Here is an 11,821-nt window from a genome sequence, read left to right on the forward strand (position 1 = left end):
TTAGAGTGTGTTAGGCTGCTCGCCTTTATTACGAGAAAAGAGCGTCTCTGATAGGAAGGTAGGTGTCTCGCCTGCCTAGTATGAGATTTATAGATACCGATATATATAGGGTGCCCTGAAAAGGACATTCTGTGATTGGTACGATAGAGGCGTCTCGTCTGTCGGGGGAAAGGGGAGGGTGGACCCCAGTGTGAATATGGTACCTAAGATATGAACATCTTCAAATTTTAGTGCTCTATTTTTTTCGCAAAAAAAAAACACTAATTTAATGCATCAGACGAGTCATGCCTCGGTCATATACTGGTTATCAATAACAGACTCGTTGTAACTTGATGCTAAAATGTCGCCCCTTTACTTCTACGGATTTTCAGAATTAAACCTCTTATTTAATTACGAGGATACATTTAAGCACGATTTTTAAAATCAGACTTTGCATTTTCTGTCTTGGTGTGAAGTAGTTCATGAATGTTATTCTACGCTTTCTCTTTTAAACAAAATATCGCAGCTGTAACGATACATTTGATCATAGACTTAGGTGAGTTCGTCTCTCCAGGTAAATAATCCAATGTGCTACTTTTTTACTGAGCTTTCAGCTACCACCAGCTCTGCCGACCTATTTCTCTCATTTCTCATCAGGAAACTTTTTGATGACAACTCATCATCTTTATCAGTTATTGTCAGTGTTATAATTATGGTCATATAAGGCAGCAGTGTAGCATTACAAATTTACATGTCCAGAGAAATTAAAGGTAAAAAAAGTCTGATCGTCGTTATATTGGCGAGCGAATTACGAGTGAGGGACATTAGGGAAATACGGCTATTTATGATATCAAATAAATGAAGGAAATTGTTATGGCATCTTGATCGCCCTGGTAAAGCACAAGGTTTTATATATATATATATGTTCTTGGCTTTAACAGCGCCCTGCATATACGTTTTCTTTATTTTACAAAGTGCAGACTTGATCCCCTTTAATTCGGAATTACATATCTCCTAATGCTTATATGTATGATTAGCACTACCTAATGTAGATTTATTTTTTGAAAGAAACAGCATTTGTCTCTGCTCCAAAGTAACCTCAAGTTATAAAAGTGTGTACAGAACTAGTAAAGTGTCCCTTCTTGTCACTGTTTTACCATCCCGAGTCTACTTGGATATTTATTTTGATAACTTTCCTATGAGATTATAGACATAATATTATACACATACGTATAACAGAAGTCTGACTGTGTTCTAAAACTTTACCCACATAACAGCTGATGGCTTAGCTAGAAGTGAAAATGCTTGTTCTTTATTGATACATACTGGCTCTTTTAATGGCATTATCTTTCTGATTGGATTAAAAAGGTACTATATGTTTATCGCATATGTAACGCAGCTAGATTTACTACAGAGGGAATATATTAATATATCAAACGGGATTTTATTATTGCCATCTGCTTGAGCTCTCACGTGAGCTGCGAGATTTTCACGGAGATTTTCTCTGCTGTTTCATTTCCACGAGCTCACAGATTGCCCGGGGTGCGGACAGAACGCATGACAGCTGTGACACAGAGATGAAGATGATTTTCAGATGTTATTTTGTGCTGTTTGCAATATGTTTCGGAGGTGGCGTTCTTTCGGCAAGGTACAGCACATTTGAATTCATTTTGTCTTCTTCTGTTCTTATAAATGAATAGCATTATCATATATTCGAGTTGCATACATATGTTACAGTACATATATGTGTATGTGCACGTCGATGCCATTCATTCTGGTACATGTATTGAGCATAATCGTGCTTTTTTACACGGGCCATAACAAATTAAAACTATTGAAACATTTTATGTCGAGCAATTAAGCTTAGAAATTAGTATTTTTAATTTTACATGGATATATACATGCACGTGTGCCATCTGTCTGTATATATATTGGCACGCTTGCTTTATGCTTACTTATGAAAAATCAACTTTATTTTTAAAACATTAAGTTAACAAATAGTCGCTTTTCATGTTTCTGGGCTTTTATCTGAACTGGGCGTTTCAATCTGAAGATAAGATGAGTAGCTCTGAAGTTACAGTTATGCACAGCGTAGAGTAAGGAGTAAAACCTTTTCCTTTTAACCTTATTTTTAGATCAAATATTCGATGGACATCTTTTAATAAGGGACATTAGAAATAATTACTCAGGAATGGAAATCAGGACCTTTTCGATAGATACTGACGATTGTGCAAGAATGTCGTTCTTAGTATTAACATGATTTATAAATATGTTCCCCCAATGTGTGATCACCTCTCGCTTTCATTTTTATCCTTTATTTAATGGTAGTTAAAACTTATATTCATAAAATGGTAATGTTTTCGCATTTACAACACAAATAGCACACTTGAATCTGTTTTTTTTTTATGTGTGCATCAATTGAGAGGAGTTTCTAGGGCTAGTTTGCTTTCCAAGATTTCGTTTTTACTTAAAAATACAACAGAATCATTTAGTTGTTAGTTGAAAATGTCATTTTAATGACATTTGTACTTTGATTAATACACAGAGTACGAATTTAAAATACTTATAGTTAAATATTGTCATATGAATAATAATCATGTATGGTAAATCATTTACAAATTTACGAGTTACGGATCTTCGTGGACCATTTGCACGGTATTCGCGCGCTTATTCTCGTGTTATTTTTTACTCCTCTTTCCCTTCCTTTTTGGTTTTGGGGGCATAGCATTAGTTAAATGTATTAGAAATTTTTGAGCTTGTGCGTCTTCTTGTTACTACGACGTAATTGGTCAAATACGCAAGGGGGCTGCATCGACCACCTATCCAACAGCAATATAAAAATCGGTAAAAAACGGTGGCCGTGCGAAATCATACCGAATCCTACGTATTCACGGCCTCCGTAGCCTCTACGATTTTGTCAGGCTGAAACTTTTGACAAATTTTAAAAATTGTAAGCCCGTAGGTCGCATCAATATAGGTACGGAATTGCACAATTCCCGCACGAGCACTGTACGGCAGACTTAAGCCTGGGTCCCAACTCCACGCACGATTTTCAGGACGTGCGTTTTTTTAGGTTCCTCTCGTCTGGCTGGGTCGTAGCTAGATCGTAGGGAAGAAATCAAGTAACTGGTGATTGCAATGAATTCGCAAGAAGAAAGTGCGTGGAAAGTCCGTGAGAAGCACAGCCTCCGAACGTCAGAAGTACCTCTGCGCCTGACGGGCTTTCGCACGTGTCCCGCGCGCCCCGTGCATGCAAAGTACAAGGAGTACAGGCAACGCAAAGGCAACGCAAGTAGACGTAAGACAGTCTAGCTGACTTCCTCGTTGCTCGTCCTTTGCACGGGAATCTTACGTGTTGAGATGTTTTGGGGAAGATATATGTAACAGTGCATGTTTGAGGAGATCATTATATATCCGCAGCAGTGTTCAAAGATGATGAGCCCAATCAAACCTGGTTTGTCCCCGATGCCCCTCTCCCCCTCTTGCTCGTTGTTGTCTTTTTAGGCATTTTTAAAACTTGACATCAGAGGCAGATAATGCTTTTTCGTTCATGCCCCTTCTTTTAAACTCACGGTCCGTGCGCATGGAGTGGCCACGAAGCCCGTGAGTTCCACACGGTGGGCGCGCGGAAATGCGAAGTGAGCACGTAGTGAGCAAGAAATAAGTGCGTGTATCAAGCGCCTTAACCACGTGCATCGCAAGCACCGTAGCCACCCAGGCGCAGTGGGGAAAAAAGAGTTTCCTCGGGTGTCCCGTACGACAGGCGCACGACAGGCGAACGCTACACATTCGCATGTAATACTTTTTCCCTTTTTTTTTTTTTTTTTTTTTTGAAAATTCGTAGACCGCACGTAGCGGCTGTTGATCATGTCGAAAAATTTCTGCGTGCTGTCTGCGACCTCCAAAAGTTGCACAATGGACGTGCTCCTCACGCACGAAATCCCACGTTTTCCCCAATTTTTTGGCCGTTTGACCGCACGTTGGGTTGGGACCCAGAATTAACGATGTCAAAAAAACCTTACGGACAATCATATTCGATTTCATTGCACGGCGCGCTTGACAAATGCAATCTAGCCTTAAAGAAACTACATGTAATGCCATGAAAACAGCTCCCCTCCAATACACATTTTTTTTCCTCACAGGAAGAAAATCAAAACGAAGATTTTGACATATAACGCAGGCTTGACAGAAACAGATGTACCACAGTAAGTACACGTTAATGTTGACTGATTGCAGTGAATAGTTTTTTTTTTTTTTTTTTTTTTTTTTTTTTTTTTTTTTTTTTTTGGGGGGGGGGGGGGGGATATATTCTTGTATGTTCATGTAGGATTAGTCGCCGCCAGAAACTTTTCTAACAGTTTAATTCAACAATGAGAGCCTGTTCCTAAGTTACTTCTTTGTTTAAACTCGCTACTAATTATTATTATTATGAATTTTTTTTGCATGACTCTCAGAAGATGATATATACATATTATTACTTTTGTCATTGATTTAAAAGATAAACTGCAACTTCGTTCGCCTAGAGCATGTTTAGTCGAAATCAATTGAAATAATGAAATAGATTTGTTTCTTCAAAATAATTTCACGTAAATTTTTTTCAGCTACCAAATTCGTCGCGAAGAGTTTCTCAGAAAGCTCACCAACAACGAGATCCCGGGACATGTCGTCTGCTTGCAAGAGATATGGAAAGCAGACGACGTGGCAGCCATCGTCCAAGCAACCAATACGACTTTCCCCTATACCTTCAGTGCTATACACGCGGCTGATGGCACACTGGCTCAACCTCCCTCGGTGCCTGCGTGCGAGCCTTCAAAGGTAACAATAGCACAATTTTGTGCCGACTTTTGCTGACTAAAAATTTGCCTCAAGTCCACTTTATATTTTGTGCCTAAACATTACACGATCCATCAAATTTTTGCCCGCATCTTGACATCCACGTTAGTGGATGAATATTTTTTTTTAGATATTATATTTAGATACATAATGCAATCTGCACATTCTCCCTTTTCCGAGATAACTTGAAGGTAGCTTGCTGTATAATCTGTATGTATCTGCCGTTACTGCAGGGCAATTAAAAAAAAAAATCGGGTTCTGCCCACCAAACAAACAGGTAACCAAACAACAAAGAATCACGAGTCAATCGCTTTCATTCCAGATCAACCCGATGCTGCAGTGCATACAGACCAACTGCCTCAACAGCCAGATGCCGCTCCTAGCGTGCGTTGTCATGGCGTGCAGATCAGAGGTCAGCGCTGTTCCCCAGCAGTGTCTTGACTGTCTGGCAGCCGGCATGACATATAGAGCCTCCAGTAACACCACTGCTGCAGTCATAATGGGGCGTGTGCAGGTTTGTCTGAGTACGCCGTGGCAGACGACCTATGGACTGCTAATCCTCAGTAAGATGCCGCTAGATTCAGAAGTAGTTGACTACCATCCCAATTCCTCACTTTTAATTCCAAGGGCTTATCTCCATTCAAAAGTAAGCTTGTTTAATTTTTTCAAACTTTTTTTGTTGTTGTTGCTGTGATGCCCCCCCCCCCCCCAAAAAAAAAAAATAATAATAAAAAAATAAAAATAAAATAAAGAAAGAAAATTAAACCATGAAATTAAGATACCTCGATTCCGACGATATATAATCGGGTTGAAGATACCCTTCCAGTCTGTTGTAAAGCTAGTCGAACAGCCACGGTAATCTCACTATTGACACTATTCATACAATATACAGTGTATGTACGTGTTCTTTTTAACAATTGCATATTAACTGTCGGTATACTTCATTCTCTTTTTAGATTGGATCATGGCACTTTTTCTGCACTCATTTGACCGGCGAACTGAGCGACGCAGCTTATCTTGACGGTAGGACTGAGATTTGTTTTTGTTTAAAGTTATAATAAAATTAATTCCATAATTAATTAGTTAATTTTTTTTACCAGGATGAATGACCAGTTTCGAATACTAGTACTGTTACTTCACACCTTTTGGCCTGTGTCATTATGTCTATGTAATTAGGATTCCCCATAGGGGAATACTATTGTTTTTGCTGTTCTTCTTCTTCTTCTTCTTCTTCTTCTTCTTATTTTTCGTCAAAAAAATTATTTTTAAAATGCTGAAAAAATTCCTGCTGATAGCCTAAAAGTTATTCCGGATTACCCAATTTCATTGACCTTGACCTAATTTTCAAGGTCACAGAGCCTTTTAAAATGAAAACTTTGCAAATTTAAAAATGCAATATCTCCTAGAATTTTCAACATTTTGACAAATCCTTTCATATGTGAGTTTTCAAGGTCACAGGGGCATTTAACGACGAAATTTTTAAATTTTGCAATTGCAATTACGCCTTAAGTGTAAGCTACGTGGTTAAGGACCTTTTGGCAAATAATCCCCAAATATTGACCAACTTTCATACAAGTAGTTCGCTAATGGCCAAACTGCCATAAAACAGTTTATTCCCATATCTCAAAAACCGCGAGGAAGTATAGTCTTATCTATAAAGTTAGCTGAACTTTCGTAGCGATTGCATGATACCTTTTTTAAATACAGATTTTAAAATGTTTATGATGTTGCAGAAATCGTGACTTTGGCAATTTCTCCATGAAATACTGATTTTTTTTTTAAACATGCTATAGTAAACTATCCCAAACCTATACCCAACATCCCCAAATCAAATGTCAAATCTGACCTTGGCCTTCAATTTAGAGGTTATTTGGACATTTCAAGGTGACATATTCACTTGGGCTAAAACTGATGTATTGTTGACCCACCTCCCCTAATCCACATACGCTCTTTCAGAATACGGGATCAGATTTAGCACATGGCCTTTTAATTGACCTTTTTCTTCAAGGTCATTCCACCCCTAGTGTGCAGGGGAATCCTCCGCCACTGGCTTCAGGCAGTTACGGTCTAGTTATATTTAATACTGATTGCCCACAAATATGTACAGGTACACATGTACATATCTTTGTTATTGCATGTATAACGAGCCCGGTAATTATAAACCAATGTGTTTTTTAAAAAAAGGAGTAGGCGTGTGCTATAAACAATTGTAAACGTGCATATTTAGCGATTCTATGTGTATTTCCCCCGTCATAATGGATATCACCACGCGCTGCTCATTGTACACTTTGCACTTGTACCGGTACGAGTTTGTGTTGAAGCATACCCTGTACGTACATGTATAGTATAATTTAAGCGACACACACAACATGTAGTGTCAGTATCACTCCTCTATCACGCCTTTCGTTGGATGGTCGAAGATTGGCAGTGTTTTCTTAAGTTATGGCAGACTATAGTCGAACTCCTTAGCATGATATTTTGATGATTTTGGTGTTGTGAACGGTGCTTCTTTTCATTCGGCAGACATGCTAGATTCAGCACACATGGGGGAGGAGGAGACTATTCAAATTATCGTGGTTCGTCACTGTTTATAGCATGCCCACATAACCGTTATGTTTTCAGAGGGAACATGGAAATTACATTTTCACTCTCTGCAGATGCTGGCATTTTTATTAGATTAGTAATCAGATAATTTCTGGTGCTTTGACTGCTTGAAAATGGCCGATATGTCTCATTTTTTCAACTGGCGGCCATGCAATGGGTACTTTTGAGACAATACCTTAACTGAAATAATAATTACCAAATACACTGTATGTCTATTCACGTATGATAATCCTGTGGCCTATTTTATAGCAAGATAAATCCACACTGGTCCCCTAAAATAAAGAAAACATTTATCCAAAACATTATCCATGTCTTTCTTGCAATAAATGAATGATAAATATTGATCATTGTAAATAAATAATTATAAATAAAGTGGACGTGATGTTTAATATCATTCAACTACTTGTCCATTTTCCCCATTGTGAAATAGGCTCTTGCTTTTCAATTGAAAGTTTATGCCCACATACACACTATTTGGGTAAAAAGGTAGATGGCTTTTCTGCGGGTTAATGGATGCAGCTAAGAGCAGTGTAATTAAATATATATATATATATATATATATATATATATATATATATATATTCATACTGAATTCAGCGTCTCTGATATTCTCTTAACATTATTTATTTAGACTGAAATGAGTTACTGGCTTCTTTTAATTTGACTTGATTCTAAGGTTATTATCATGTTTATGTGGTCATGGCTCTTAGATCCCGCTGCTCCCTGCAATTAAGACTGCTGTGGTTGAAAAAATATGGGTCGGGGTCAGAGAAAGGGCTCGGCTCCTATCCCTCCTCCCTGCTACTATGTTTATTATACGTTATTCAAAATGGGGAGCATATACCATGTCATGTAATATCTTTCTTTTCAGTTGGACCTTTCAGAACCGTAAACAAACAGAATTTGTACCAAACTGGTACTCTGCTGAAAGCTGCCAACCGGTTTTTGCCCCGTGTCGTTTTGGCTGGTGATTTCAACGTCGGGAAAGCCGTTCATGACGACAGTGTATCAAGCATGCTACTAAATTCCTACAAGCTTCTCACCCAGAACTTCGAGACTCGTTACGTGAACTGCACGTATTGTGGCACAAACCAGCTTGCTAACTCACCGAATTACAGTTTTGCTATTGACCACGTGTTTGTACCAATTTCAGATAATCCCAACACAACATTCTTTACGATCGAGGTTGGTATAAATCTCTTGCATCAGCAGAAACAAAATGAACGTATTTGAAGTAGTTATAAGATTTTTCCCGATTTTTTTATTGGTATTGAAAATATTAATATAGTTTTTATCTGCCATAACGTTGGGACCATCCTTAAACTGCCTCGTTGTCCTTAACACCCACCCTCTTGGGATATACATGTATATATAGGCACCTTGTATTTCAGAAGGGAAACCGCACTGGGGATTCTCTCATTTTCTAGCACACTTACGTTCTGGGGCACCCGTGTCTTAACGTCCATAGTTAAAGCTACTAGGACAGAAACAGTCATTGACTGCATTTTTATACCATTTTCCTCATCAAATTAAATGAAACAATATATATATCCGCCTAATAGTTGTCACTCAATTTTCCTTATTAAATGAAACTAACATTTGTTTGTACATGTATGTTAAGGTATGTATGTATTATTTTCAGTCTGCGTCGATAGAATTGGACGCCAAAGTGCCTGACCAAGATTACTGCATGTCCGACCACTTTGCATACCTAATGACTGTTGAGGTTCGTTACACAGGCTAATAAAGCACACCCGCCGAAGATGTATGTGCTACAAGGCCGGGCGACATGGTTCTACACACAAAATTTAAGGCACCACCTAGAGTGTGTAAGCCTATACGCCGGTGATGCAATGAGAACCTTTCCTGTGGGGTATACCATATTATTCAGAGTTATTTTGCGATATGTTGATTTCCTCCTGTAACAATGTTTATTTACGCGGCATAATTTAAACCTAACATACGTGGTGTAAGTTGCATCTTAATATTCGCTGTATTTTCGATTATTTTGGTTTGGATAGGAATGTATCTACTCTAGTCTAGACAGATTTTATGGGTGAACCTAGACAACATTGCAGGATTTTTTTCGCCATGCATTTCCCGGTGCCCCAAAGCGTCATACGAGAGTCCCAAGGAAGTCCTGCATGGGAAACACGAAAAACGACGGCCAACAAGCGTACAAATGTACATATGATATTGCCTCATTCCATTATTTCAGCACAATTATGCATTATAATTTTGTCTGTATGCATCGCTTTATTGTTTAAAAACATACTGATGTCGTTTTGTCAATATCAACTGACCACCAAAAGTCAGAGAAATTACAATTTGCAGCTAGTTGGCTGAAATATTGAATTATTTCACCTTTCAGGCATACTGTTGAGGTCATTACAAATCCAAGATGTTTTTCCTGTTGTAGATACCAAATTTATATGCGACTTTTGAACTTATACAAGTAGATGGTTTCACAAAATGGCCGCCATGCCTGGTAGATAAATAGAACAGCTACGGTATTTTATATGGACATTTTTCACAACATTTTTTTTTTGAAGATTATGAATCTCAATTTAAGGTAAACATTTTGAACTAAATTTTAAAGTGGTAATTCAAAGCCAGAGAATAATATTTTAATCAAATTTGCTCTTAATATTGAGACATACCCCCGTAGTATACTCCATTCTTAGATTGAACGACACACACGGTTTTGTTTTGATATAAAGGCATTTAATGAAGTAAGTTATGCATTTTAACTAAAGGAAATTTACAAAACAATGGTAATTGGCGGCAATTTTGGAATTTTCATGTTTCCTATAGAGGGATTCAACTGGGCTAGGCTTTATTATGTTGATTGGGAGGCTTCAGGGTGATGCAAGGTGAAAAGATATATTCTGTTACAATTTTGTACAGGTCAAACAGTATTTTGGCTGAACTAATCATTGTGGTGGTCATTGTGGATTAATAAATATGGTGATTAGAAAAAAAAGCATTTTATTTGGTCATTTCGACAACAAAAAAGTAATTATGAAAATCAGAATAGCTGGCGCATTTTATGCATTTATCTTTCGGGTGAATAAATCAATTTTCTCAGTTTGAAGATTGATGTTGTCTACTTTAATATTCTTAAAGAAACAAAAAAATGACTTCAGTTGCTTTGATGTCGACGAGATGATGCCATCGTTTGTCCTTTTGCAGATACAGTACATTCCGCTTATGCAATTGGTCGCAGGGAGGATTTATAAATTACTGCAATTTTCTGGCCCAGACATTACCCAAATAATATTATTCAACACTATTCAATAAAATCTACTAAATTCATTTCATTTATAAAAGTGACCTTACAAATTTCGAGGATCATACTTGTATTTAACAAAATGTTCTTTTTTAACGCTTTCGAGTGAGTAAACGAGGAGATAAATATTGGTGTTTGGCCTTGTCCGAAACCTCGCAGACGTTAAATCTTTTAGGTAACAGTAAAATCTGTAAATATTTGGTATCAGGACAATCCCCCCCCCCCCCCCGGACAATCCCCCCCGGACTATTCCTCCCGGACAATTCCCCCCCCCGGACAATTCCCCCCAGGACAATTCCCCCCCTGACGATTCCCCCCCCCCCCCGAAGAATATATATATTCATATACAAATATAAAGTAAAGAGTACAAAGTTCAAATCTTTTCATCTAATTTCTGAATATTTCTTAGTGTGATGATGCAAATCAAGGATAGATAATATTAATTTTATAAACAAATTTTTTTCATGGAGTACAAGTACATAAAATTTTCGAGATGGAAGTACAGAACATTTTATTAAAAATCTGATCAAAGTATATATCTTCAGGTAAAGGAGGGGTAAACATGATCTCACTTATCCAGGTAGCCCTTTGATAAATTAAATGTTACTCTTAATTGCTTTATTTCTCCCCCCCCCCCCCCGAATCAAGGTGCATCTCTATGGAGAGGTGGGGTAAACAGATTTTCTCGCTTATCCATGTATCCCTGTGACTATTTGCCACTTTTAATTGCTTGACCACTACCCACCATCCACCATACTAAAAATATTTATAAAATATCTGTTTACCTGTTCATCCACCCCACCTTTACCCGAGGAATAGGTGGTTATACTTCCATTAGATATTTAATAAATCTTTCTTTACTTGTACTCAATGAAAAGGCAATTTGTTATGAAATAATTTGTTTCATGATGAAGTTGTATAATCACACTAAAAATATTAATAAAGTGGATCAAATGTTTTAAACTTTACACTTTCTACTTTATATTTGTATATAAATATAGGCCTATATTTCTTGGGGGGAATCGTCCGGGGGGGAATTGTCCCGGGGGGGGGGGGGGGAATTGTCCGAGGGGAATAGTCCGGGGGGGGGGGGGGGGAATTGTCCGGGGGGGAATT

At 37.9% G+C, this 11,821-nt stretch overlaps 1 protein-coding gene across 1 annotated transcript; it reads left to right on the forward strand.

Annotated features, from left to right (window-relative positions):
* Positions 1–1,470: 1,470 nt before the first annotated feature.
* LOC106164279 (uncharacterized) lies at positions 1,471–10,510 on the forward strand. The gene is made up of 7 exons (XM_024077288.2): positions 1,471–1,627; positions 4,122–4,184; positions 4,581–4,794; positions 5,135–5,458; positions 5,769–5,835; positions 8,288–8,601; positions 9,059–10,510. The coding sequence occupies exons 1-7, from the start codon at positions 1,557–1,559 to the stop codon at positions 9,158–9,160; spliced, it is 1,155 nt and encodes a 384-aa protein (XP_023933056.2). The 5' UTR covers positions 1,471–1,556; the 3' UTR covers positions 9,161–10,510.
* The last annotated feature ends 1,311 nt before the right edge of the window (positions 10,511–11,821 follow it).

The sequence above is a fragment of the Lingula anatina genome, chromosome 5, assembly GCF_051362555.1.
Source record: "Lingula anatina isolate TDL-2025a chromosome 5, LinAna3.0, whole genome shotgun sequence".
NCBI lineage: Eukaryota > Metazoa > Brachiopoda > Lingulata > Lingulida > Lingulidae > Lingula > Lingula anatina.